This window comes from Heptranchias perlo, chromosome 2, assembly GCF_035084215.1.
Source record: "Heptranchias perlo isolate sHepPer1 chromosome 2, sHepPer1.hap1, whole genome shotgun sequence".
NCBI lineage: Eukaryota > Metazoa > Chordata > Chondrichthyes > Hexanchiformes > Hexanchidae > Heptranchias > Heptranchias perlo.
The window spans coordinates 136,366,449-136,392,003 of NC_090326.1; the positions used below are offsets into that span (position 1 = coordinate 136,366,449).

General features: G+C 41.6%; 1 protein-coding gene across 11 annotated transcripts in view; it reads left to right on the forward strand.

The window, feature by feature from the left end:
- svila (supervillin a) overlaps nucleotides 1-25,555 on the forward strand; it is a 203,224-nt gene that overhangs the window by 167,068 nt on the left and 10,601 nt on the right. For all 11 annotated transcript variants that reach the window (XM_068007306.1, XM_068007311.1, XM_068007323.1 and 8 more), the window contains 12 exons: nucleotides 2,584-2,729; nucleotides 5,408-5,583; nucleotides 7,553-7,694; nucleotides 10,257-10,533; nucleotides 12,017-12,171; nucleotides 13,879-13,984; nucleotides 15,784-15,991; nucleotides 17,434-17,567; nucleotides 19,399-19,554; nucleotides 21,137-21,280; nucleotides 23,996-24,117; nucleotides 24,219-24,374. In XM_068007306.1, coding sequence (XP_067863407.1) covers nucleotides 2,584-2,729; nucleotides 5,408-5,583; nucleotides 7,553-7,694; nucleotides 10,257-10,533; nucleotides 12,017-12,171; nucleotides 13,879-13,984; nucleotides 15,784-15,991; nucleotides 17,434-17,567; nucleotides 19,399-19,554; nucleotides 21,137-21,280; nucleotides 23,996-24,117; nucleotides 24,219-24,374 — 1,922 coding nt within the window. The remainder of the gene's footprint in view (nucleotides 1-2,583; nucleotides 2,730-5,407; nucleotides 5,584-7,552; nucleotides 7,695-10,256; nucleotides 10,534-12,016; nucleotides 12,172-13,878; nucleotides 13,985-15,783; nucleotides 15,992-17,433; nucleotides 17,568-19,398; nucleotides 19,555-21,136; nucleotides 21,281-23,995; nucleotides 24,118-24,218; nucleotides 24,375-25,555) is intronic.

Sequence of the window (25,555 nt, forward strand, 5' to 3'; positions counted from 1 at the left end):
AGAATGAATGAATCGTGGCAGCTGCCAGGGAACCTCGCACACACGTGAAGAAATCTTTTGCACTGGTCACAAACGAGCTGAGTGTTGGAGTGATACCTCTTTCTGTTGGTGAACAGTCCTGGCACGTGTGGAGGCGCTCGGATTGCTATGAGCGTGCAATCGATTGCACCCTGTACACGTGGGAAGCCAGCCACAGAGTGGAATCCCACTGCCCTCTCCGTCTGGCTGAGGTCGTCCATGAAGAAGTTGACATATTGCAAGGACCTGCGAAACAAGCCGTCGGTGACCTGCCTTATGCATTTGTGGGCAGGTGACTGAGAGACCCCGGCAATGTCCCCAGTGGCACCCTGGAATGATCCGGAGGCGAAGAAGTTGAGGGCAGTGGTGACTTTAACTGCGACGGGTAACGAGATGCAGCTAGGCCCAGCCAGGAGCAGCTCGGCATGAAGGAGGCTGCAGATGTCTGGTGACTCACTCTGAGCCTCCGTATGCACTGTTCCTCAGAGAGGCCCAGGAAGCTGAGCCTCGGTCTGTAGACCCTCTGACGAGAGTAGTGCCTCCTGCGATGTCGCTCCCTCTGTGCTCTTGTGCAGGTGCCTGTGACGCAGCACTGTGTTGTAGAGCTCCAAGTGGCGGAAGTGCACGCCGTGCCTGGCGAGGCTGGTGCTGTTGCTCATCTTCGGATGTAGTGGTGGATGCAGCCACGACGCCCCCCCCATCCTGATGGTGTCATATTGAGGGGGTCTGAAAAGTTGGTAAATATGTGTAAACAGAACAATTCTGAGTGGAAACCAAAAATTTTCAGTCCAAACACAAAGATCTCCCAGCCAAAAGTTTGTCTGAGAGAACTGAGTGCCCTGCTGCAATAGCTCACCTTTATCCCCATCTGTCAAACCATAGGACCATAAGCGATAGGAGCAGGAGTAGGCCATTCGGCCTCTCAAGCCTGCTCCGCCATTTAATGAGATCATGGCTGATCTGATTTTTACCTCAACTCCACTTTCCCGCCCTTTCCCCATATCCTTTGACTCTCTTGCTGATCAAAAATTTGTCTAACTCAGCCTTGAATGTATTCAGTGACTCAGCCTCCACAGCTTTTTGGGGTAAAGAATTCCAAAGATTCACGACTCTCTAGGAGAAGAAATTCCTCCTCATTTCTGTCTTAAACGGGCGACCCTTTATTCTGAGACCATGCCCCCTAGTTTTAGATCCCCCCATGAGGGGTAACATCCTCTCAGCATTTAAATGTCCAAACGGCTGCCGACTGAAACACGACTCCTTCACCAAGGCGTGTTTCACGCGGCACGGGAAAAAGTTGAGTACTTGAATTGTTGGTTTAAATATCGTTAATTATTGGCAATTAAAGCCGGCCAGACTTCCGGGATCGGGAACGGCGCGCGCACCCAAATGACTTGGGTCTTGCGTGTTGGAGCCGGGATTCCTGCCCGCTCCAGAAGATCCCAATTTTCTTTGCCCCAACGCACCCGGACTTCTATATTAAAATTAAGCCCCTTGACTCTGATTCTGAGAAAATTGATGCTGATTTTGTTGAACATTCCTGTAAATCTGAGGTTAATGGAATTGGACTTAGCACTCCAACTTCTTTATCCCTGCAGCACGAGTGCTTTTCTGTGTCCTGTGGGTCATGTCCCCCGGTTGCATCTGGTACCTGTAATAGTGATTGATCCTTTGTCCTATTAAGGGTCCCAATGATAATGTGGCACATTGAGCAATGCCACCACACTTAAGCCAGCAGAATTATGTTAACTCAGAGTCAGTGGATTCTGGTTTCCTCCAAATCTTGGCGTGTCGCTGAACATGTGTAGATATGCACACTATACTTCACTCCACTTCACACTTACCTGTGTACTGGTGGGTACCAGCTCAAGGGAGTTTGGGCAAGTGCTGGCAACTCCATTTTAGACTTGAGGCAGCAAGAGACTGTGAATTACAATTTGCCTGTTCAGTACTAATCTTGTTAACAATAGTGTGAATTTGTACATGAGCTTGATAGAGAGAGTAGATGAAAGACATTTTTATATCAAAAGCATAGAAAGTATATCTCAGACATTGGGAACTTCTGATGGTATATAATTGTGCAAGAGCTACAGTAACACCACCTTTTGATAAAATGTGGACTTGTTACAACCCATACAGCTAAGAAAATATTAGATACCTTGTTTATGTAGGTTTTAGAGTTTAGGAATGCAAGAGGGGAGATCTTCTGCTTCTGTACTCCCCAGCTGAGAATTTCTAAACATTAAATTGAATGGATAGAAAATCGCAGGCAGAAGCAGAAAATCCTAGCCTATATCTATATTATTTTAGCACCTTGTGTATAAAATTTGTGTTAAGAACATGTTATTTCTGGTACTTTCTCTAAATTGGGGCGACTCAATTATAAATATTCAATCAATCATCTCAGGAGTTCGATGGACCACTCCTCTTTGTTCCCTTCCCTCATCCCTGCTTTATAAAGAGTTTTTAATGAGCTATCAATTGATGGAAAATCATTGTGGATTTATGTCCGAGATTATGTAAAGTGGGTGTACATCAAATAAAACTGCTTTGTTTCCTCTGCAGGAGCTGGAAATCCTGATGAAGATGAACTGTATGAAAGTGCAATAGTAGAAACCAACTGTATTTATCGCCTAGTAGATGATAAACTAGTCCCTGACGATGACTTCTGGGGAAAGATACCACGTTGTTCTTTGCTTAATTCAAAAGACGTAAGTATTTGTCAAATGAAGCAATAGAGGAACACCCTCCAATAAATCGTTCAGTAAATACACTGCATGGTGCAAGGTTCAATCCCTGGTCTATGCTGAACTTGAACTGTGCTGATCTCAGCCAGGGTGCTTATAGCAACATTACAGTTGTGCTAAGGAGAGAGAAGGGAAAGAAAAAGAGGGTCTGTGTTCCTTTCCAATGATCCTTGCCAGGAAGTGTGGTTGTGTGGATATCCATCAGGATGCAACTCGGCTGTGATGCCTCCCACAGTTAGCTAATCTGTTGACATATACACTCTGGCTCACAAGTGAAGAATGACTACATGGTTGAGGAATTTGAGGACTGCCGGCACTCTTGGAATCAAATGCCTCTGAGTCATTGCCTTTAGGAGAGAAAGGGGGGAGGGAAGAGAAGAAGTAATAAAAAGAGCTAGAATAGGAGATGATGACACTCTGCTTATTACAACTCTATTTGTTTAAAGTCTGATTCCTTTATTCCCACTGGAATGTCTACTACCCATCCCTAGCATTAAGAGTCAACCACATAGTATGGAATTGGAGAAAGCATGTAGGGCAGACCAAGTAAGGGTGGCGGTTCCCTTCCCTGAAAGACGTTAGTAAACCATATTGCTTTTTACAACAGTCCAGAAGCTTTCATGGTCATTTTCTGGTATTACAACCTGCCATTCTGGGATTTGAACTCATGAACCTCAGGCCACTGTACCACATACAACAACTTTCATTTACATGGCACATTTAACACACAAAAAAGTCTCCAGGCACAGAGGCATCAGAGAGAAAAATAAATGCTGAGCCAAAACAGAACATATTTGGAAGGTGACTTGGTGGGAGATGTGTGTCTTAAAGAAAGGGAGGGAGAGGTAAAGAGGGAATTCCAGAGCATAAGCCTAGTTGGCTGAAGATGCTAAAACATAAAAGGTTTGCAGAAATGTAGTTGAATGTCACTCTGGTCCAGTTCATTTTTTTTTGCAGCACAACTATTGGAACTTACATACTTAATTGGTGGCACTAATAACTAGAGAGCAGAAAGCTGACTTCTGTCTTCTAGTGTTGTTCTTTCTATTGCCCATGAAAGTAACTGGCATGGTGTGACTATACACGCACTGGGAGCCTCTCAAGTGGCTATTCTTCATGTGTGAGATTCAAGTCGAGCATCAGTGGGTTGTTTAACTGGGGATTGGAGAAAGGGTTGAGGTGAGAGTGACTGCCCTTGACATCAAGGCAGCATTTGACCGAGTGTGGCATCAAGGAACCCTAGTAAAATTGAAGTCAATGGGAATCAGGGGGAAACTCTCCATTGGCTGGAGTCATACCTAGCACAAAGGAAGATGGTAGTGGTTATTGGAAGCCAATCATCTCAGCCCCAGGATATCGCTGCAGGAGTTCCTCAGGGCAGTGTCCTAGGCCCAACCATCTTCAGCTGCTTCATCAATGACCTTCCCTCCATCATAAGGTCAGAAGTGGGGATGTTCGCTCATGGTTGCAGTGTTCAGTTCCATTCGCAACCCCTCAGATAATGAAGCAGTTCATGCCCGCATGCAGCAAGACCTGGACAAATAAGTGGCAAGTAACATTCGTGCCAGACAAGTAGCAGGCAATGACCATCTCCAAAAAGAGAGAGTCTAACCACCTCCGCATGACATTCAACAGCATTACCATCGCCAAATCCCCTACCATCAACGTCCTGGGGGTCACCATTGACCAGACACTTAACTGGACCAACCATGTAAATACTGTAGCTACAAGAGCAGGTCAGATGCTGGGTATTCTGCGGCGAGTGACTCCCCTCCTGACTCCCCAAAGCCTTTCCACCATCTACAAGGCACAAGTCAGGAGTGTGATGGAATACTTTCCACTTGCCTGGATGAATGCAGCTCCAACAACACTCAAGAAGCTCGACACCATCCAGGACAAAGCAGCCCACTTGATTGGCACCCCATCCACCACCCTAAGCATTCACTCCCTCCACCACCGGCACACTGTGGCTGCAGTGTGTACCATGAACAGGATGCACTGCAGCTACTTGCCAAGGCTTCTTCGACAGCACCTCCCAAACCCGCGACCTTTACCACCTAGAAGGACAAGGGCAGCAAGCACATGGGAACAACATCGCCTGCACGTTTCCCTCCAAGTCACACATCATCCTGACTTGGAAATATATCGCCGTTCCTTCATCGTCGCTGCGTCAAAATCCTGGAACTCCCTACCTAACAGCATTGTGGGAGTACCTTCACCACATGGACTGCAGCAGTTCAAGAAGGTGGCTCACCACCACCTTCTCCAGGGTAGTTAGGGACAGGCAATAACTGCTGGCCTTGCCAGCGACGCCCGCATCCCGTGAATGAATTTTTCTAAAAATCACAGCCAAGTTATACATGCTTATCTGGTGTGTTGAAGTACATACTTTCTAGCAGGACTCACTGAACCATCATTGAAGTGAGAATCCTGGTTGATTTCCTCTCCTTGTTCCCACCCACAGAAAGCCAGAGGACACTGAGACAAATAGTAATGCCCATCCTGTTGTCCCAGCTGAGATCAGATAACTGAGCACAAACCAGTGCTCTGGATTGTATCACTATACGCTTTCCGACTAGCAACGTTACATATAAACTTTTATGTAATTTTCTGAATCTCTGTTGATCAACTATTTTTCTTAGGTGCTGGTGTTCGATTTTGGCAGTGAAGTGTATGTGTGGCATGGAAAAGAGGTCACACTCGCACAGCGAAAAGTAGCATTCCAGTTGGCAAAGCATTTGTGGAATGGTACCTTTGACTACACAAACTGTGACATCAACCCTTTAGATCCAGGCGAATGCAATTCTCTGATACCAAGGTAGCTTCCATTTATGTTAACCGTCTACAGCATACTTTCATCCGGTAATGTATTAATAATATGTAACTAACTGTCGTATCCATGGTTGATATATAGAACATAGTAATTTTAGAAGCAGGGAAAAGCCACTTGGTCCATCGAAATCACCCTTTTTGGTGTCAATCTTACCACCCTGCCTTTTCACCATATGCACCTATGCCCTCTTGAGAAAAATTTGGCAGAATAAAGTGATAAATGTACCTGTGGCTGTGTCTTATAGAAACTGTGCCAAATAAAGTGGCTATTTGGGAACCTGGGGTGGGACAATGGAGCATTCTGTTTGCCTTCACAATCTGAAAAATCCTGGAGATTCTAAACTCTGATGTTTGTTAGCTCCTAAATCTCAGTTTTTATGCTATTTTTGGCATTTTATGCTATCCATATAATTCTTTAACGTACCTTTTATTACATGTTTCTACAACTTAGTAACTGATAAATGACATCTCCCACTTGACAGGTTAATATAGAAATATGAGAGTTTGGAGAAGCTGTGGCTAAATACATTTAATAAACCATTTATTTGATTTCTGTGTTATTGGCTAAGTTACATCTATTGTAATTAATGCATGGGCTATTATCTACTGTAATGACTACATAAAACTAATCATAAATTTTACAGCATCTTTTCACAGTAACTCTTGGAAAATGGGACTCTGCAAGAGCTACGTTTAAATATATTAAATGTCCTTCATATCTTTTTGTATTAATTCTGTCTTTATTGTACTTTCCACTGTAGTTTAGTAAATATTTGGAAATTGGTTTTCTATCTTCGATTCTGTATAAGCTCATGAAAGGACTTTCAAGAATCGTTTTATTGTGTTTGCATGTGTATTACACAGTAGCTTGGGAAAAATTAGTAGTATCCTGTGGGAACATAGCACTCCTCCCAAAAAAGTGAATGAAATGCTCAGCACAGTAGTAAAGTGTACCATAAATTACGTGACCTTGTAATGTATTTCAATAATTGCATGTAATATATGAGATATGATATTGTGAGTTCAAACATTGATATGTCACATAATAAGGAGTTACTTAACCTCTGTTTTCTGGGGAGAAAGGCAAATTTAGAGGAAGACTAGTTGCTGGTCCCTTATCACACACCTCCTAGTGACCAGCTTACTGCACTGGTGGAGGCTTATGAGTAGGTTGCCAATATCCTCAGCTACAAGAGATACCTTGGGAAACCTGTACAGAGAAGAAAAAGGGATTTATGCCCTTGGGGGGGGGGGCGTGGGGGAAGAAATATAAGAATACGTATGAGTGTGGTACCTCAGTGTATGCTCAATAAAACAATATGTTCTGGCCTGTTCATTCAATTGTACCGTAGACCCTTTACTTGTTTTTAAATCTATAGTAGAGTAAGAAATGCATAGGATGCTACATTTTGTTGATAGTTATTGTCCTTCCCCCTCTTTTCATATTGAACAATAATTTTTTATTCTTGCTAGAGATTTTTTTTTATTGAAACCTCGATTTCATTCCCACCAAAGAAATCTGTTACCAACAGTGAACATTCCCGGGTTGGGCACTTCCAGATGGGTTGTTTAAAGTCATGCAAGCCTCCCCCTTTGTTTTCAGTTGAACCACTGCAAGATGCATAAGTGTCGCCAGAGCAGCCCAGTGGGGAGACAGACTCTACTTAAGGGTCTTCACAGTGACAACGAAATGTTGAAGAACTTCTTGCCAAAAGTACCATTTTATTCCATTAAAAGGAGGGAGTACTTCGAAATGTGTGTGTAAATATAGGTATATATCTTCCCTATTAACATATGAAATTACCATCTATCACATCAAGCAGCAACTTTTACAAAATTTATTTCCTTCATGTAGTTTTTTGGCAGAGATTCCATTTTGAACAGTAAGTCACGTGTTAAGATGTCAGATGCCAAGTGTTAATCCTAACCAGTTGCTTACTTTTTTCCACATGTAGGAAAGGTCAAGGTCGTCCTGACTGGGCAATTTTTGGCAGGCTGACAGAGCACAATGAAACTATTTTGTTTAAGGAAAAGTTCCTGGACTGGAAAGAAGCAACAAAGCCCTCACAAAAGAATGGAGTTGAAGAGGAGCAGAAGGTGCAGCTCTTTAATCCTTTCTGCCTATTTAAGCACCTGTAGTCATGTGTAAAACCTGGTAGACTGGTGACATTGAATATTTTAGAACTATCAACAGATTTAGTTTGACAAAAGTTTACAGAAATTCTAAAGCCCTGCAGAACCTGGTTTTCCACAATCCTTTTCACTTAAGAATTTGTGAAAATGTGCTATTACAAGGTTTCCTCCAATTTATCAGTAATAATTTGCAGCACAGTCTTGATAGGAAGATAGGAACAGGCGTAGGCCATTTAGCCACTTGAGCCTGTTTGACCATTCGACTAAATCATGGCTAATCTGTACCTCAACTCCATTTACCTGCCTTTTATTCCTAATCCAATCTGCATCTATCGATGTCAGTCTTGAAAGGAACATAAGATTTGGTATGTGCACGGCATTCACTGAGCTCTCCATGAGCAAATAATTGCAAATAAAGTTGAGATGTAAGTAGTTGAGAGAGAGAAAGTGGATCCTAGTTTGTAATAAAGGGATAATGCATCTTAATTGTGATTGATGGCAGTAGGATGCAAATATTCGAGCAGCATGGCACTCTTGCTGCCCTGCTAAGAGTCGGCATTTGGATTTTGGTGGGCTGAACGTACTCCAGTTGTGTGGTGCCTACCGTCCTAGCATGTGGGAACATTTTGAACTCACTAATCAGCTTTTGAGTTTGAAGTCAAATTTTTTTGTTGAAGTGACTGATTGTATAGATAAAGGGGATGAAGTAGATGTTGTGTGTATGGATTTTCAGAAGGCATTCAATAAGGTGCCTCACTGAGGAAATGTAGCAGCAAGTTTTCAGACAGAAAACCAAGGGTATGGATTAATGGATATTGCTTGTATTGGTGAGTAGTTGGAAGTGGTGCAGGTGAGGAGTCAGTGATAACTCCATCATTGTTCTTGATTTTTTGAGAGAGAAGAAAAATGCGGCAAAGTATGAAGTAATGCATTTTGGGAGAAAAACAAGGAATGGTATGCTGCCAGGTGTGAACGAGCAGAGACCAAGAGGTTCAATACATAATTCCTTAAAAGTGACTGCATGTAGATAAAGCCCTAACATAGGCTACTGGAATTTTGGGTTTTTGGAATAGAGGCACAGAGTAAAAGAGCCAAAGACGTCATGATAAATTTGTATAAGATAATTGTTAGATCACAGTTAGAGTGCTGTGCGCTGCATTTATATAGCGCATTTAATGACCTCAGGACATCCCAAAGCATTTTACAGCGAATGAAGTACTTTTGAAGTGTATTCACTGTTGTAATGTAGGAAACGCAGCAGCCAATTTGCGCACAGCAAGGTCCCACAAACAGCAATGTGATAATGACCTGATAATCTGTTTGTGATGTTGGTTGGGGGATAAATATTGGCAGAACTCCCTTGCTGCTCTTCGAAATAGAGCAGTGGGATCTTTTACGTCCACCTGAGAGGGCAGACAAGGCCTCAGTTTAACATCTCATCTGAAAGACGGCACTTACGACAGTGCAGCACTCCCTCAGTAGAGAAAGTACATTAAAGCCATAGAGGGCGTACAGCATAGATTCACCAGGATGATACCAGGAATGTGAAACTATAGTTATAAGGAAACTATAGTCACAACTTCTTAAAGTGGCATCTAATATGATATTTGCATTAAATTCCTCCTTAATTCAGTTTTTTCCATTAACTGGAAGTGTAATCTGAATCAGTTGAAGGTTTTACCAGTGTACACTATTGAATATCAGTAGGGCAGTTAATAAACGAGGACACATACTTTTAATATTAGTTGAAGTAAAATCAACAGGATCCTATGTACAGGATCTGAACAGCTGTATTATGTTTGTATGATTTATACCACATCTTTACCAGTGTGTTCAAGATTAGTTTATTATTTTAAATCTATGGAAGTTTTAATTATATTTCCTTTACCTTCATCTGTTTGAAGCTGGTGTAAATTAGTCTTCCATACATGATTTCAATTCCAATGGAAAGATGAGTTAAATCCTTAACTCAATATGGCTTTCAGGTTTTCTGATTGTAGGGATTAGCTGTAACTGCATGTAAAGTGTTTGGGTGGGATGTGATTATTTCCTATCCAACTTCACTAATCCATCATAAATTTTTTTCAAATATGTCAGTTTGAAAGTGATGCATAATTTGTTTCAAAGAAAATTAACTTTCAAAATCTCATGGCTATCAAATACAGTCTACTGATAATTCATAGTTGTTTTTGTGCTAAACAAAATGAATTGTGCAACAATTTGAATTAAACAACATAAATAACGGCAAAGTGGGAATTCAGGGCTAAAAAAAATTTCTTTTTTCATTTCAATTAAGTGAATTTAAATTAAAATGACTAGACTATAGTAGAGACTGAATCAAACCCCTTCTGTAAACTGCTTTGGGAAATATACTTTCCAGGAAAGGGAAAAGGACTGAATTTAAATTTTTTTCTGATTTGACTTGAAATCAAATAGTGGTCTCTTTATTAAAATTAATCAGCTCAAATTTTGCTAACTAAGAATTAAATTTGCATACAACTTATGCTTTTATTTCTTGTCTTGTAGCAGGAGCACGGGATTGATCTTAAACCATATAATGTCACATTGATGATTCCTCTGTCTCCAACTCCAGTTGGGACAGCACTAGATGGGTTAAATATTGGACGTGGCTATGGAATAGTAGAGGGAGAAGATGGAAGGCAGTTTGAGATCACTAGCCTCTCAGTTGATGTGTGGCACATACTTGAATTTGACTACAGTAGATTACCCAAGCAGAGCATTGGGCAGTTTCATGAAGGAGATACTTATGTGGTCAAATCGAAGTACCTGGTGAGCACCACAGGTTAGTGACGATTGTTTAAAACTAAGGTAGTATTTGATTAATGTTATAAACGTGAACTAAATAGAAATGGCTCTTAATAGGTCTTAGTGGAGCAAGGCTAAAAACCTTGTTTGTTTCTACATTGTTTTGGTCTTGTTATAATGTTGAGATTTTAAATGACAAAATGCTGAGGTGTATTTAGACATGCACAATGGCCCCGATTTTAAATGGGAGTTGGGTATGATGCGCGCGAGCCCCAAAGTGGGGAGTCCAGGGACGTGGAGGCCTGTCCAATCTTAATGACTGGGCCTCGTTTGCATAATTTTTTAGAGTCCCGCCCGAACCCAGCCAGATCGACTACCTGGACTGTGGGTTGGAGTGGGAATTTGGCAGCAGGAGACGACCGGGGCGGGGGGGCAGGGTCAGCCTGGGACAAGGGAGGTCCAAGGCTTCCTGGCGAGGCCCAGAGGATCACTTCTACTCCTCCCGGCCCACAAGGAAACCTAAAATCAAATTTTTAAACTTAACTGCCTAGGCCTCATCTGGCTCCCAATCTAGCTCCCGGCAGGTCTGGCCTGATGGGTATGCTGTCACTGCTCCCCCAATCTTCATATTTGAAGAAGGACCCCTCTTCTATCCTGCAGGTGTCCCACTCACCTGCTCAAAAGTGCAAGTTAAGATCGGGACATGGGTAGGCAGCAGGATCAGAGTGACTGGCCTGATTTTAACTGCCCTCCCTCAGCCCAGTTACCTCCAGGGAATTACAATTTGGTGCCAATATTTTTAACAGGATTTTATTTGTACTGAGCCAATTCAGAGATCTTTGGGTGTAGATGGAAAAGGAAAGAATAAGTGAACAACATTTTAGTCCCAAAGTACCGTTTCATTGAACAACTTGATGTAGACAACCCTTGTGAAATTAAATCAGCTCAGGGCTGGTGAAAGCTCGCATGTAACAGTGTTGTTGAATGTAATGGGACTGCTTTGCAGTTCCTGTTTTAAGGGAACTAAACTAGGACTTGGTGACAATTTGTGTGCATTTACCTTAGAAATCGCTTTGCTTATTTCAAGATAGTGTATGTACAGCAGCAATGATTTACATTTCTGTAACACTCACTGGGGGTGAAATCAATCTTTGGCGGTCACACAAAACAGACCATAACGAATCAGCAGCTCATTCTCCATCCCCGCCTGATTTTCGGCCAGGATGAACATCAGTCAGGGTGTAAAACGGGCTGCCGATTTGCTATCTTCCATTTTGCACTACTGCTGAAGACCAGTTTCACCCCCATTATATACAAAAGCATTGATCAACACTGTACAGGGTGATGGATCATGGATGGACACAGAGTTTGGGGGAATGGAGATGGAAGTGAGTCAAGAGGGGGTAAAAAAGCTGTCAAAGAGAAGATATCTTCTATAAAGGGGAATTTTGTAGTCTATAGAGAAGTCCACTGATTCTGTTGATGTGTAATCTATTTTTGTTTCTTTATATATACCATAGTTGGTAAAAGGCAGAAGTCTGAGCTTGTTCGAAACACTGCTGTTGGGAAGGAGAAATGTGCGTACTACTTCTGGCAAGGCCGTCACTCAACCGTGAGTGAGAAAGGAACTTCTGCTCTTATGACTGTAGAGTTGGACGAGGAGCGGGGAGCACAGGTGAGTCTTCACTCCCAATCCAATTGTGTAAGAAGTAGAATGTGTAGAACGGAATATGAGAATGGTGGAGTACTGCCATAGCACAAGGTACACAGGTGTGATTTATTCAAGAAAGGCATTAAAAATAGGTTATATTGCCAGTGACACAATTATTTGGAAAAAGACAAAAAATAAAAAGCGTTTTTTTTAATAAGAGAAAAGGAGCACTTGATGCTTCAACACTCTTCCAGTTGGCATCTTCAGAATTCACAAAAAAATGACTGAGGTAAGCTGTTAAATAACAACGAATGCAGGCCTGCTAAAACAGCCAACAGCTGAAATGGATTATAAATTTAAAAAATGCCCTTAAGCCATTTCCTAGGTAACTCCAATTGCATTTAAGCAGGTATATTTCATAGGTGCATCTTTGGAGTTAATTAAGTTGTCTGTAGACTAAATTTTAACACCTCCTCACAGTTTTTATTCCATTAATATTGAGCAGGAATTTGACTGCAAAAACGGCAGCTTATAATTTTGCTCAGTTGTGTGGGCTGACGGGTCGGGGGCCTTTATTTTTTTAAATCACATCTGCATTCAGCAAGCTGCACTAATGCAGATTTTGCTGGACTCTGAGGATAGAATAGATCACAGAAAGTTAACATGCAGGTACAGCAAGCAATTAGGAAGGCAAATGGTATGTTAGCCTTTATTGCAAGGGGATTGGAGTATAAGAGTAAGGAGATCTTGCTGCAATTATATAGGGCTCTGGTGAGATCACACCTGGAGTACTGTGTACAGTTTTTGTCTCCTTAACTAAGGAAGGATATACTTGCTTTAGAGGGGGTGCAACAAAGGTTCACTAGATTGAATCCTGGGATGAGATGGTTGTCCTGTGAGGAAAGATTGAGTAGAATGGGCCTATATTCTCTGGAGTTTAGAAGAATGAGAGGTGATCTCATTGTAACATACAATATTCGTAGAGGGCTTAACAGGGTAGATGCTGAGAGGCTGTTTCCCCTGGCTGGAGAGTCTAGAACTAGGGATTATACTTTCAAGATAAGGGGTCAGCCATTTCAGGACCGAGATGAGGACAAATTTCTTCACTCAGATGGTTGTGAATCTTTGGAATTCTCTACCCCAGAGGGCTGTGGATGCTCAGTCATTGAATATATTAAAGATTGAGATCGATATTTTTTTGGACACTAAGGGAATCAAGAGATATGAGGACCGGGCGGGAAAGTGGAGTTGAGGTCGAAGATCAGCCATGATCTTACTGAATGACGGAGCAGGCTCGAGGGGTCTACTCCTCCTATTTCTTATGTTCTTATCATTTATCACTATTTTGCAGCTTACTTCATTGTTGCCTCCAGATTTGCTTTTACTTTACCCTTTTTATGTTCTATTCTTTATGCTTTTATCAGTTTTTAATCTCTATATATTCCCCTCCACCCAGTTCAAATAATTCCATAACTGGTGGTGAACAACCCTTTTTCAATGCCTTTGTATTAATCTCCGAGGCAAAACCCATGAGTTGTGAATTGTATTAGTTACTCCTGTACTTGTATTGTGAAAGTACCGTTGTAACTTATTTATTATTATAGTATTAAATGTTAGTCAAGTGAAAAGTGTGGTTGTTCACTTTCTTGTGGAAGAGTTTAATTGTCTAGTTTAATAAAAAATGCCCTAATACTGTTATCTGGTGTTTGTTTGTACCTTATATCATTTCAGGTCCAAGTGCTTCAGGGGAAGGAGCCGCCCTGTTTCCTGCAGCTGTTTCAGGGAGGAATGATTGTGCATTCTGGTAAAAGGGAAGAGGAAGAAGAAAGCACGCAAAGTAAAAACTGTGGCTCTGTATTTTGTTAGACGTTGCACGATAGTGTAGAACTGCTGTTGTGTAGTTGAGTAATACCAGGATGTGGATAAACCTAATAGTGCATTGCAATCAGACCCTTCCATGTAACCATATAATTCCTTTGCAGACCAAAAAAAAAGTTATTATTTGAATTCAAGTATCCAAACCATTTATTTTAAGGACCTATTAATTGGTGTAATGTAGTTATGGTTCTGGACTAGAAATCAGATGTCGAGTTCAGATCCCACCATGGCAAGTTATGAAATTGAATTCAGTAAAATCTAGCACCAGAGAAAATGAATTGGTTCACTAATGTTCTTTAGAGAAGGAAAGCTACCACCCCACCTGGTCTGGCCCACAAATGCCTTCAGTACCGCACAATGTGGTTGACACTTAATGCAATCTGAGGTGGCCCAGCAAGCTACTCAGTTGTAATACAACTGAGCTTCTCCCCGCCCTCCATAACATGCCATTTTAAAAAAATTCTTGAATGATTTTGAGTACATTGTACTCCAGTTCCCTTATCATAGTAGATGCAGCATGGGAGGAGGCCATTCGGCCCATTGTACCTGTGCCGACTATTTGAAAGAGCTATCCAAATTAGTCCCATTCCCCTGCTCTTTCCCCGTAGCCCTGTAAATTGTTTCCCTTCAAGTATTTATCCAATTCCCTTTTGAAAGTTACTATTGAATCAGCTTACACTGCCTTTTCAGACAGTGCATTCCAGATCATTACCCTTCTCATTCCCTTTTTCCCCTGCACCACATACCTCCTGTGATTCACTGTTACCAGGCCTCTACCATTGCAGGTGTTGAGATTGCCAATGGAAACTGCACGAGTTCAGCCGGGTGACAACTTTATCACAGGAGATCTAGGTTTGATATCCACATTGCTGAGTTACAGATGTCAGCTGTGCTGGTGTGGGGAGACTTAAAGGAGAAGCCATGAAGGATGCTATTGCTTCCCTCCTTACAGCTGCTGTGGAGTAACATTAACAGAGGCTTAGGTCAGTCACAGGTGGCTTGTGGCCTGGAAAAATTAAGGGAATTTTATGCTCTCTCCTTTCAATCTGATTTAATAACTTCACAGAAACTGCACAAGAAGCCTCTACTACCTTACAACTGGAAAATGTTAACGTCATTCTGAAAGGGCTGGTGGAGGAAAAATATTGAAGGCTGATGGAATATAGACAAAATGAAAGATGAATTATCGTCTGCGTGTGATGCAGTTGACTAATTTACTGCTTTCTGTGAATTCTGGTTAAAATCCGTGCCAGTTTCCTGATGTATAGTAGTTTCTGAAGGAATTATATTGCAGAAAACTTGGAAAAGACGAAGGGTCAAAATAAGGACAAACACATTCTTTTCACTTCTGATTTTTTTTTTCCACTTGCAGTTTGCAAGTTGTTGAGCAGTTGTTAGAAGTCAGATTGTTGTTATTTAAATCATAAAATTTTCACAATGTTTTAATGCAAATCTAATAAGCTAGGCATAAACCTCGATCTTGTAAAAATATTGATGTAATCTAATAGCAAAGTGGAAGTTATGTTTCCCAAAGAACCATACAAACTCTTTATCACATAATCCTAAAGAAAGTGTTTGGAGAATAATGTGACCCTTGTTGTATAGTGTGGGAGTCTGCATAAACTGGAACGTGGTAAAGAGACAATTGGGTTTCTGCTGAAATACATCATGTGCATAGAAAGTGCTTTTGTTTCTCAGATTGTTGTAAAGAATACACAATATTGATTCTGATGTACTTTCTGATACTGCCCTCTATAGGTGATTGGCGATTGTACTGTGTGCGAGGAGAGCTTCCGATGGAAGGAAACATGCTTGAAGTAGCTTGTCATTGCAGTAGCCTAAGATCGAGAACTTCTATGATTCTGCTGAATGTAAACAAGGCAGTCATCTATCTATGGCATGGCTGCAAAGCACAACCACATACAAAGGATGTAGGAAAGACTGAAGCAAGCAAAATCAAAGAACTGTAAGTGATACCTACCTGGGGAGGAGGATGGTCATGAAACTGTGTTGCCTTAAATGTTTTTTTCTAAAACAACACTGGGTTAATTTGAGATAAGTGCAATTATTCTATGTGGAAAATCAGTCTTAAATGCATTATTTTAGCAGTTAATAAAGGGAGCTTTTATAAGCTTTCACAGCTAAACAAAACCAGATTTTTAAAATTTGTTCTCTGTATGTGAGTGATGCTAGCTAGAATGCATTTAATACCCGTTCCCAGTTAGCCTGAGAAGTTGGTGATGGACCTTGAACCACTACAGTCTTTGTGGTGATAGTGATATTGTTAGGTAGGGAATTCCAGGATGTGGCCCAGAGATAAGGAAAGAACAGTGGTATATGTCTAAGTCAGGATGGTGTGTGACTTGGGGGTGATGATATTCCGAAGTTGCTGCTTATGTCGGTGGAGGAAGTTGCTGTCGAAGTAACCTTGGTGAGCTGATGCAGTGCATCCTGTAGATCGGACATACTGCAGCCATAGTGTGCTGACAGTGGAGGAGGTAGATATTGAGTCCAGTGGCAGGGACACTACTCAAGAAGAGTACTCTGTCCTGAATGATGTCGAGCTTCTTGATTGTTGTTGCAGCTGCACCCATCCAGGCAAGTGGTGAGCATTCCAAAACCTTCCAACTTGTAGATGGTGGGAAAGCATTGAGGGGTCAGGCTGTGAATCACTTGTTGCAGAGTACTCAGCCTCTGCCCTGCTCTTGTAGCATCAGTGTTGATATGGCTGATCCATTTCAGCTTCTAGTCAGAGCTAAATAATTCTAAGCTCTAAGACAATCCTTTGCACATTATAAGAATTGTGTTCAGACATCGGTGCCAAAGTTTGCTGTCCAAGTGCGGCGGTTTTTAAATTTACAAGCCTATTAAATTGGGATCCATGATCATGCAGTTGTGGCTTTGTGAGCTATGTTATCTACTCAGTCTGACCAAATCTAAATTTCAGCTCTCCTCCTTGAAGATTTCTAGATGGACTGATCTGAAGAGGTCAAATTTTGTCTAGGGATTATTAAAATGCCTACTATCACTGAGTATCCCCAAACATTATATTCATGGTTTCTTGCTGTTTGTGGGACCTTGCTGTGCACAAATTGGCTGCCACGTTTCCCTACATTACAATAGTGGCAGTGCTTCAAAAAAAAAGCAGTTAATTGGCTGTAAAGCGACTTGGGACGACCTGAGGTCGTGAAAGGCGCTATATAAAAACAAGTCCTTTCTTTATCTTTCTTTAAAGTAATTTTGTTTATGGGTCTCTTGAGAGAAAACTGTATACTGACATTCCTCCACACTCAAATACATTTTTAAGCACCCAAAGCTAATGCTAGGTTATAGATGGACTGAATTCAATCAATGCGTTTGTAACTACAATGGACTACAACATTTCTTAACCATGCTTTCTTGTTACAGATGTCCACTGGAAGCAGGACTGCACAGTAGTAGCAAGGTGACTATACATGAATGTGATGAGGGGTCCGAAGCAGTGGCGTTCTTTGAAGCATTGGGAAGGAGAGACCGAAAAGCCTATGACTGCATGTTACAAGGTAACCAGTGTTCTCTGAATGGGTTATGAAACATTTCTACAGCTCAAAAAATGATGGGATTGCGAGGTGAGCAAACCTTCCCCCACTGCTGCCTCATACTTTGATTGTTTCTAGCAGGAGAGAAAAGAACAAACTCAACCTGCACTGGATAGAATGCCAAAGAAGTTCCGGTCCAATGTCCCAATAGAAAACTTTGCATGGGGTGGGCACAAACTTCAAGAGGTAGTTGATGGTGGACAGTGGTAATAATTGAGTTAATTTACTTAAGTTTTGTAATCTAGCAGAAACCTCATATTGTTATTGGGGCAGAAATTGCTTGGAAAAGAACGGTGTTGAGCTCACCGTTGTTAGTGGCGAAATCGAGGAGCAAGTTCCGGCGTTCGCACATGTGCAGTGAAAGTCTGGAACTTGCTCCTGCTGGTTCGCCGGCGATTTGACAGCTTTGAATTAAAGGTAATCTGTGAAATCATTAGAAAAGTGCCAACTTGCTCATCTGCCCAGCTGGAAAGTAATTAATTACGCCGCAAAACAGGTACCCTTAAAAAATACGAGGTCTAAACCAAGATTTAATGAGTCTTAATGACTGCCAAACAACCAAAAATTAACTTTTAAAAATGGTGGAGTCTCATTACTCCTTATTTTAATAGTTCTTGGTCATTAAAAAACTTTTTTAAATTTAAAATTTTTTTTTTTACTTTTTTTACTTTTCTCTTCAGTCTCTTTATTTCTTACCCTCTCTTTTTTCACCATCTATAACTGTTTTTACAATGATTTTAACGTTGTACCTTTCACTTCCTGGTTTTTACGTAGGAAGCTTGCAGAAACAGTTTCGCAGCTTGTCAAAAATGCTGTAATCTGCTCGAGGGGAGACTGTGATCCTCTCGCTTCTCCCAGGGTCCTAGCTTCACTTGAACTGACGCTGGGCTCTTCTCCACTTCCTATTCGAGGAGTTGCACCCAGTAAGTTAGTGGGTTAGTAAAAATCTATGGTGTGCGAGCACTGTTGGTTTGCCAATCCGAGCAATTTCTGGGTTATTGTCTCATGATTCTATTCTTGTCCTCAATTGTAACATGACATTTTAAGTACTTTTTCAATTTTTTTAAAGTTTGTATATAAAATAGAGCAATATCTTATTTTAAAATTTACTGCATTAACAGTTGGAAGTCTTGAAATTGAGTACAGTGAGGCTCTTCTTTTCAGCTGGGCTCAGTTGGCATCACCCTCACTTCTGAATCAACAATAACTTGCATTTATATAGCACCTTTAACATAGTAAAACATCCCAAGGCGTTTCACAGGATCATAATCAAACAAAAATTGACGCCCAGCCAAAGAAGGAGATATTGTCAAGAGGTTGTGGGTTCAAACCCCAGTCCATGACTTCAGCACATAATCCAGTGCAGTACTGATGGGAGTGCTGTATTGTTGGAGGTGCCATACTTCGAATGAGACATGCTGTTCAAGTGGTCGAGATGGACCTTTAAGGATTCAAAGGCACTATTTTGAAGAAGAGCAGGGAGTACCTCAGATTTCCTGGTCAGCATTCCTTCGGCGATCAATGTTGCCAAAAATAGTAACTGTTCGTTCATCTCACTGCTTCAGTTGAGATCTTGTTGCGTACTTCAAAATAATTTGTTGTGTAAGAAATGACTTGAGACATTTTTCTGAGAGACACGATAAGGTGCTTATACAGATGTTTTTCTTTTCACTCCTAAAGTATGCCCTTGTTCCCGTTATACTTCTGCTGAGGATATCCATGTCCTTTTGAAATCCTAATAACTTCTACTCCTTTCCTCTTACGGTTGCAAACTAAACACAAAATTTGTTTACAGATCCTGGAAAATTCAACTTCACTCCTCGACTCTTTGTCCTCAGTAGTTCATCTGGAGAGTTCATTGCCACTGAGTACCTATATCCTGCCAGAGATCCTACCAAGGTCAACTCAATGCCATTTTTGCAAGAAGATCTGTATACAGCCCCACAGCCAGGTTAGTTTATTCATGCAGTAAATATGGAACATGAAATGAGATTATCCAATTTCAGTAATGTAAGCTCATGGCAAAAGAAGTTGACATGGTGTCAATTGACTCTTACAAAAAGGACATCTAACTGATTGGGAAAAGGGCTGTAGGTTATATGGATAGAGGTGATTAGATACTTCATGCCGGTTCCTTTGTTGCTGGAGTTTGGAGGGGGGAGAAATATCTGTGGAGCTTGGCAAGCTTGAGATTGGAACAGGAGAGATGTGGGATGGATATTTCTTTTTTGTTTTGCTTGATTACCTTTGGGATCAGGGTGTATTTCACAGAAAATGGGATTGAGTCTGCTACGGTACGTAGTACATGTTCTGTAGAATGAGCAGGTTTGATGGTCCAAATAGCCATTTCTTATTCCTAGCTTTCTTATGTTAATTTGATTTCATATAAAAGCTGGCACTAATAAGAGCTCCTGTTTGTAATGGTAGTAACTAATGCTATTTAATCTCTTTTTAAAACTGCTTTTATATTGCACTTTAAGGGATTAAGAGGGCCATCAGCTACTGACGCACAGGCTTTGCACAGCTGGCAGCAATCCTAGAACAAATTTGTGGGCAGGTCCATTTTTCAATTGGGCCTTCTCGGTTGTTGGCCTTAGTGAATCCAGGTTGCTGCCAGGTGCTAGAGACCGGTATGTGAAGAGCTACCAGCCCCAGCACCCGACTAAGCACAAGATAAAAATGGCAGGAATCACTGTTAAGTTATGTGTTTGATGTAACTGCTGTTCAAAACATACGGAATATATAGATGCTGAGCACCGACTGCTAGTTTTGTTTGAATTAATATAGTTTTGTCAATAGTGTATAGTAGAAAACTGTTATAGGGGAAGTCTCCTTTATTATCTATTTTCCTTCAAAAATTATCTAAATTTACAGTTGAAACTATAGTTACAATTCAGTGTGAATCCTCAATTTTATGAACTGAGAGTTCGACAAAAAACAGTAAATCATCTCAAAACAATTTTCAGTAACTGGCTGAAATACAAAAATAAGCGATTACCGTAAAATGAATCCAAACTATTACTCAATTTTAATGAAGTAAATGTAACTGAGTGCACCATAGTTTGAGCTCATTTTAATGTAACATGCAATGTTTTTATTTTATTCAAATCATAGATTACACAGTATGTAGTCTTATTGTAAAACTATCTTTTCTCTTCTGTGAGATCTAAAGTTTAATTTTGTAAGTACAATACAACTAGGAATATTTATTAAGGCAGATTACCATTGTAGTGTATAGAATTGGCTCCAAAATGCAAACACAGATTGCGGTCCATTTAAAAATTGTAGAACTGTTTTCTGGAGAAATAGAAAATTTAAATCAACTTATAATTTAAATCACAGACGAGCAGTTCTGCAGGGCCCTTTAATTTTCTTAACAATACATGAGCAACTGCTAGTGGATATAAATCCACATCTCGCTGACCAGTTAGAAATTACTTTTAGGAATCAGTTTCAAGAAGCCTGCAGTACTCAATAATACACAAACCTGTCTAGTACAGATTATATCAGCATTTTGTATGTCTTGTGTGCAGCTTTATTCTTGGTGGACAATCACCACGAGGTGTACCTTTGGCAGGGCTGGTGGCCTACGGAAAATGAAATCACAGGGTCTGCCCGGATCCGCTGGGACACAGATCGGAAATGTGCAATGGAGACAGTGCTACAATACTGCAGAGGTACATCAGAAATATTGATTGTTGTGATCTAAAGTTTAAATGCATTAAATGGGAGTTGGAGTTAAATAATGTAATCCACGGATTCTAGTTGTGTTGTGCAACTGGTGGTGACCCCTTTTCTGAAATATAAACTGGTTTTCTCCGAATCGACTAGATGAGTACTTTTGGGTCAAACATGGGTAAACATAGCACCTGTTGTGTTCCCATTCCCAATACCACTATCAGTTTTATTGCCCCCTCATTAATGTAAAACTAGTATCACTGCAAAAGGAGAGTGCCTTAACTACGGAAACAAGCATTTACGTTGCTGGTGACTTTCAGGTTGTAGTGGAACCTCTGGGATCAGCTGACATTCTTTTAAACATCGACAGCTACAGGTGAGGTGCCTGAAGATTGGAGGGTAGCAAATGTTGTGCCTTTGTTTAAGAAGGGCGACAGGGAAAAGCCTGGGAACTACAGACCGGTGAGCCTGACATCTGTAGTGGGTAAGTTGTTAGAGGGTATTCTGAGAGACAGGATCTACAGGCATTTGGAGAGGCAGGGACTGATTAGGAACAGTCAGCATGGTTTTGTGAGTGGAAAATCATGTCTCACGAATTTGATTGAGTTTTTTGAAGGGGTAACCAAGAAGATAGATGAGGGCTGTGCAGTAGACGTGGTCTACATGGACTTCAGCAAAGCCTTTGACAAGGTACCGCATGGTAGGTTGTTACATAAGGTTAAATCTCACGGGATCCAAGGTGAGGTAGCCAATTGGATACAAAATTGGATTGACGACAGAAGACAGAGGGTGGTTGTAGAGGGTTGTTTTTCAAATTGGAGGCCTGTGACCAGCGGTGTGCCTCAGGGATGGGTGCTGAGTCCGCTGTTGTTTGTTATTTATATTAATGATTTGGATGAGAATTTAGGAGGCATGGTTAGTAAGTTTGCAGATGACACCAAGATTGGTGGCATTGTGGACAGTGAAGAAGGTTATCTAGGATTGCAACGGGATCTTGATAAATTGGGACAGTGGGCCGATGAATGGCAAATGGAGTTTAATTTAGATAAATGTGAGGTGATGCATTTTGGTAGATCGAATCGGGCCAGGACCTACTCCGTTAATGGTAGGGCGTTGGGGAGAGTTATAGAACAAAGAGATCAAGGAGTACAGGTTCATAGCTCCTTGAAAGTGGAGTCACAGGTGGATAGGGTGGTGAAGAAGGCATTCAGCATGCTTGGTTTCATTGGTCAGAACATTGAATACAGGAGTTGGGATGTCTTGTTGAAGTTGTACAAGACATTAGTAAGGCCACACTTGGAATACTGTGTACAGTTCTGGTCACCCTATTATAGAAAGGATATTATTAAACTAGAAAGAGTGCAGAAAAGATTTACTAGGATGCTACCGGGACTTGATGGTTTGACTTATAGGGAGAGGTTAGATAGACTGAGACTTTTTTCCCTGGAGAGTAGGAGGTTTAGGGGTGATCTTATAGAAGTCTATAAAATAATGAGGGGCATTGATAAGGTAGATAGTCAAAATCTTTTCCCAAAGGTAGGGGAGTCTATAACGAGGGGGCATAGATTTAAGGCGAGAGGGGAGAGATACAAAAGGGTCCAGAGGGGCAATTTTTTCACTCAAAGGGTGGTGAGTGTCTGGAATGAGCTGCCAGAGGCAGTAGTAGAGGCGGGTACAATTTTGTCTTTTAAAAAGCATTTGGACAGTTACATGGGTAAGATGGGTATAGAGGGATATGGGCCAAGTGCAGGCAATTGGGACTAGCTTAGTGGTATAAACTGGATGACATGGACATGTTGGGCCGAAGGGCCTGTTTCCATGTTGTAAACTTCTATGATTCTATCTATAAACTGCTCAGGATGCCCTCGTTCTAGTGATTTATGGGCCTGGATTTTTACTCCGGGGTGGTTGGGGTGGGGGGGTGGGGGGGTGGAGACTGCAGGGTGGGGTGGCGATCGCGTGTGTCGGATTGCGGCAGGTAGGCTTGTTGGGCCTGGAGGAAACACTCCTGCTCCTTCTGGCCCACAAGTAATGCAGTAAAGGCACTTACCTGTTGCTCTGATCCTTTTACGTGGCTAGAATCATGAGGCCTGGGAATCCTGGCCCCCCCAGGAGTTAAAAATAAAAAAGCTATTAAAATGGAGGCCCACAGCCTCCTTGAAAGATTTTACTGACCGATCCCCCTCCCAAGAGCAGGCTGGTTGCCCCCCCCCCCCGCTCCCGCCTCCATTAAAACCAGAAGTGGGCGGGTTGAGGTCTGGTTTTACATTTTTACAATTTTTACCTTCCCACCCGCCCCCCAACCCACCTGTCCTTGGGGGTTACAATTACCCCATTGATGTCAGACGGCTTGCCTGAATTATGACCTCGAAACTCTTGCTATCTGTCGATTATCCTATATTTCTTCATATTGTAGTAGATTTGTTAAATTAGTTTTAGAAGGATATTACATGTGTGTATCGTGAGATTTAAAATACTGTTAATTGTGCATTTTGGACAAAAGTGTTTACACCGGAAAGATTAACAGATCTGAATAGAGTGCATGTAGGATGAACACAGATTGTAATCTTCAATATGCTGCTCACTCACCAGCTATTCACTTCAGTAGTGTTATTACATTGTTGTGTATGTGGTCTGAAAAGATTTGATTGTGTAAAGTTGGAGTGATGACTGATCCAATCCTCTTCCACTGGTCTTCCAATGCTTGATCACAGTAAAGAATGCCAAGAAGCCACCGAAATCCTACCTGATACATGCGGGTCTTGAACCATTGACGTTTACTAATATGTTTCCCAGCTGGGAGCACAGGGAAGATGTTGCAGAGATCACCGAAAAGGTAAAGGGTCCAATAACTTCTTTTGCAAATCCTGCTGCTGCTGTGCTTATGTGGGTTGCCTAAAATCCATATTTTCTTTTTGTACTTTTTTTAAATCCTAGGAAGCTGAAGTCTGTAATAAAATAATTTTGGTGGAGGATGTATTGGACAAGCTGTGCAAGACACAGTACCCACTGGCAGAACTGCAAGCCCGGCCTCTGCCAGAGGGAGTTGATCCATTAAGGCTCGAAATTTATCTGACAGATGAAGACTTCCAGGTAAATTCCACTGCTCTGAATCTGAAATGATTGTGGTGAAGGTTATGTTGGGCAAGCTGTGTAAGGCACTGTATCCACTGGCGCAACTTCAAGTTCGGCCTCTTTCTAAATACATGATATAATTTCTTCCCCAAGCTATTATCGCAGACAGTGCATCATTTCTCTCGCCTCACGGGCACCCCCTCTACTCCAAATAAACCCTGCACTTTGCCAGTTGTTGCACCTATTCTTATATCACGGGTCCTCACGTTCTGATGCTTCCACTTTCTTTTGCTTGCCCCAAGAGCACCTGTTGGAGTTAGGCGGTGAATGCATGGACATACTTTTACAATCTGTTTCTCTGGAGACTGGTCGGCTCTTCTCTTTATGTCGTAAGCCTAGTGAAGTGTCAAATTTTCTGCATATGAAAATCTTTGCCGTAAGGGATATGGGCCAAAGGCAGGTATATGGAGTTAGATCACGGATCAGCCATGATCTTATCAAATGGCGGAGCAGGCACGAGGGGCTGGATGGCCTACTTATGTTCCTATGTATCACAAAATGGAATCAGAGAAGGTATGGCGCAGAAGGAGGCCATTCGGCCCATCGTGTCCGTGCCGGCCGAGAAATAGCTATCCAGCTTAATCCCACTTTCTAGCACTTGGTCTGTAGCCCTGTAGGTTACGGCACTTCAAGTGCACATCCAAGTACTTTTTAAATGAGTTGAGGGTTTCTGCCTCTACCACCCTTTCAGGTGGTGAGTTCCAGACCCCCACCACCCTCTGGGTGAAAAAAATTCTCCTCAGCTTCTGTCTAATCCGTCTACCAATTACTTTAAATCTATGCCCCCTGCTCACTGACCCCTCCGCTAAGGGAAATAGGTCCTCCCTATCCACTCTATCTAATCCAATCATAATTTTATATACTTCAATTAAAGCTCCCCTCAGCCTCCTTTGTTCCAAAGAAAACAACCCCAGCCTATCCAATCTTTTCTCATTGCTAAAATTCTCCAGTCCTGGCAACATCCTCGTAAATCTCCTCTGTACCCTCTCTAGTGCAATTATATCTTTCCTCCAATGTGGTGACCAGAACTGTGCGCAGTACTCAAGCTGTGGCCTAACCAATATTTTATACAGTTCTAGCATAACCTCCCAGCTCTTATATTCTGTGACTCGGCTAATAAAGGAAAGTATCCCGTATGC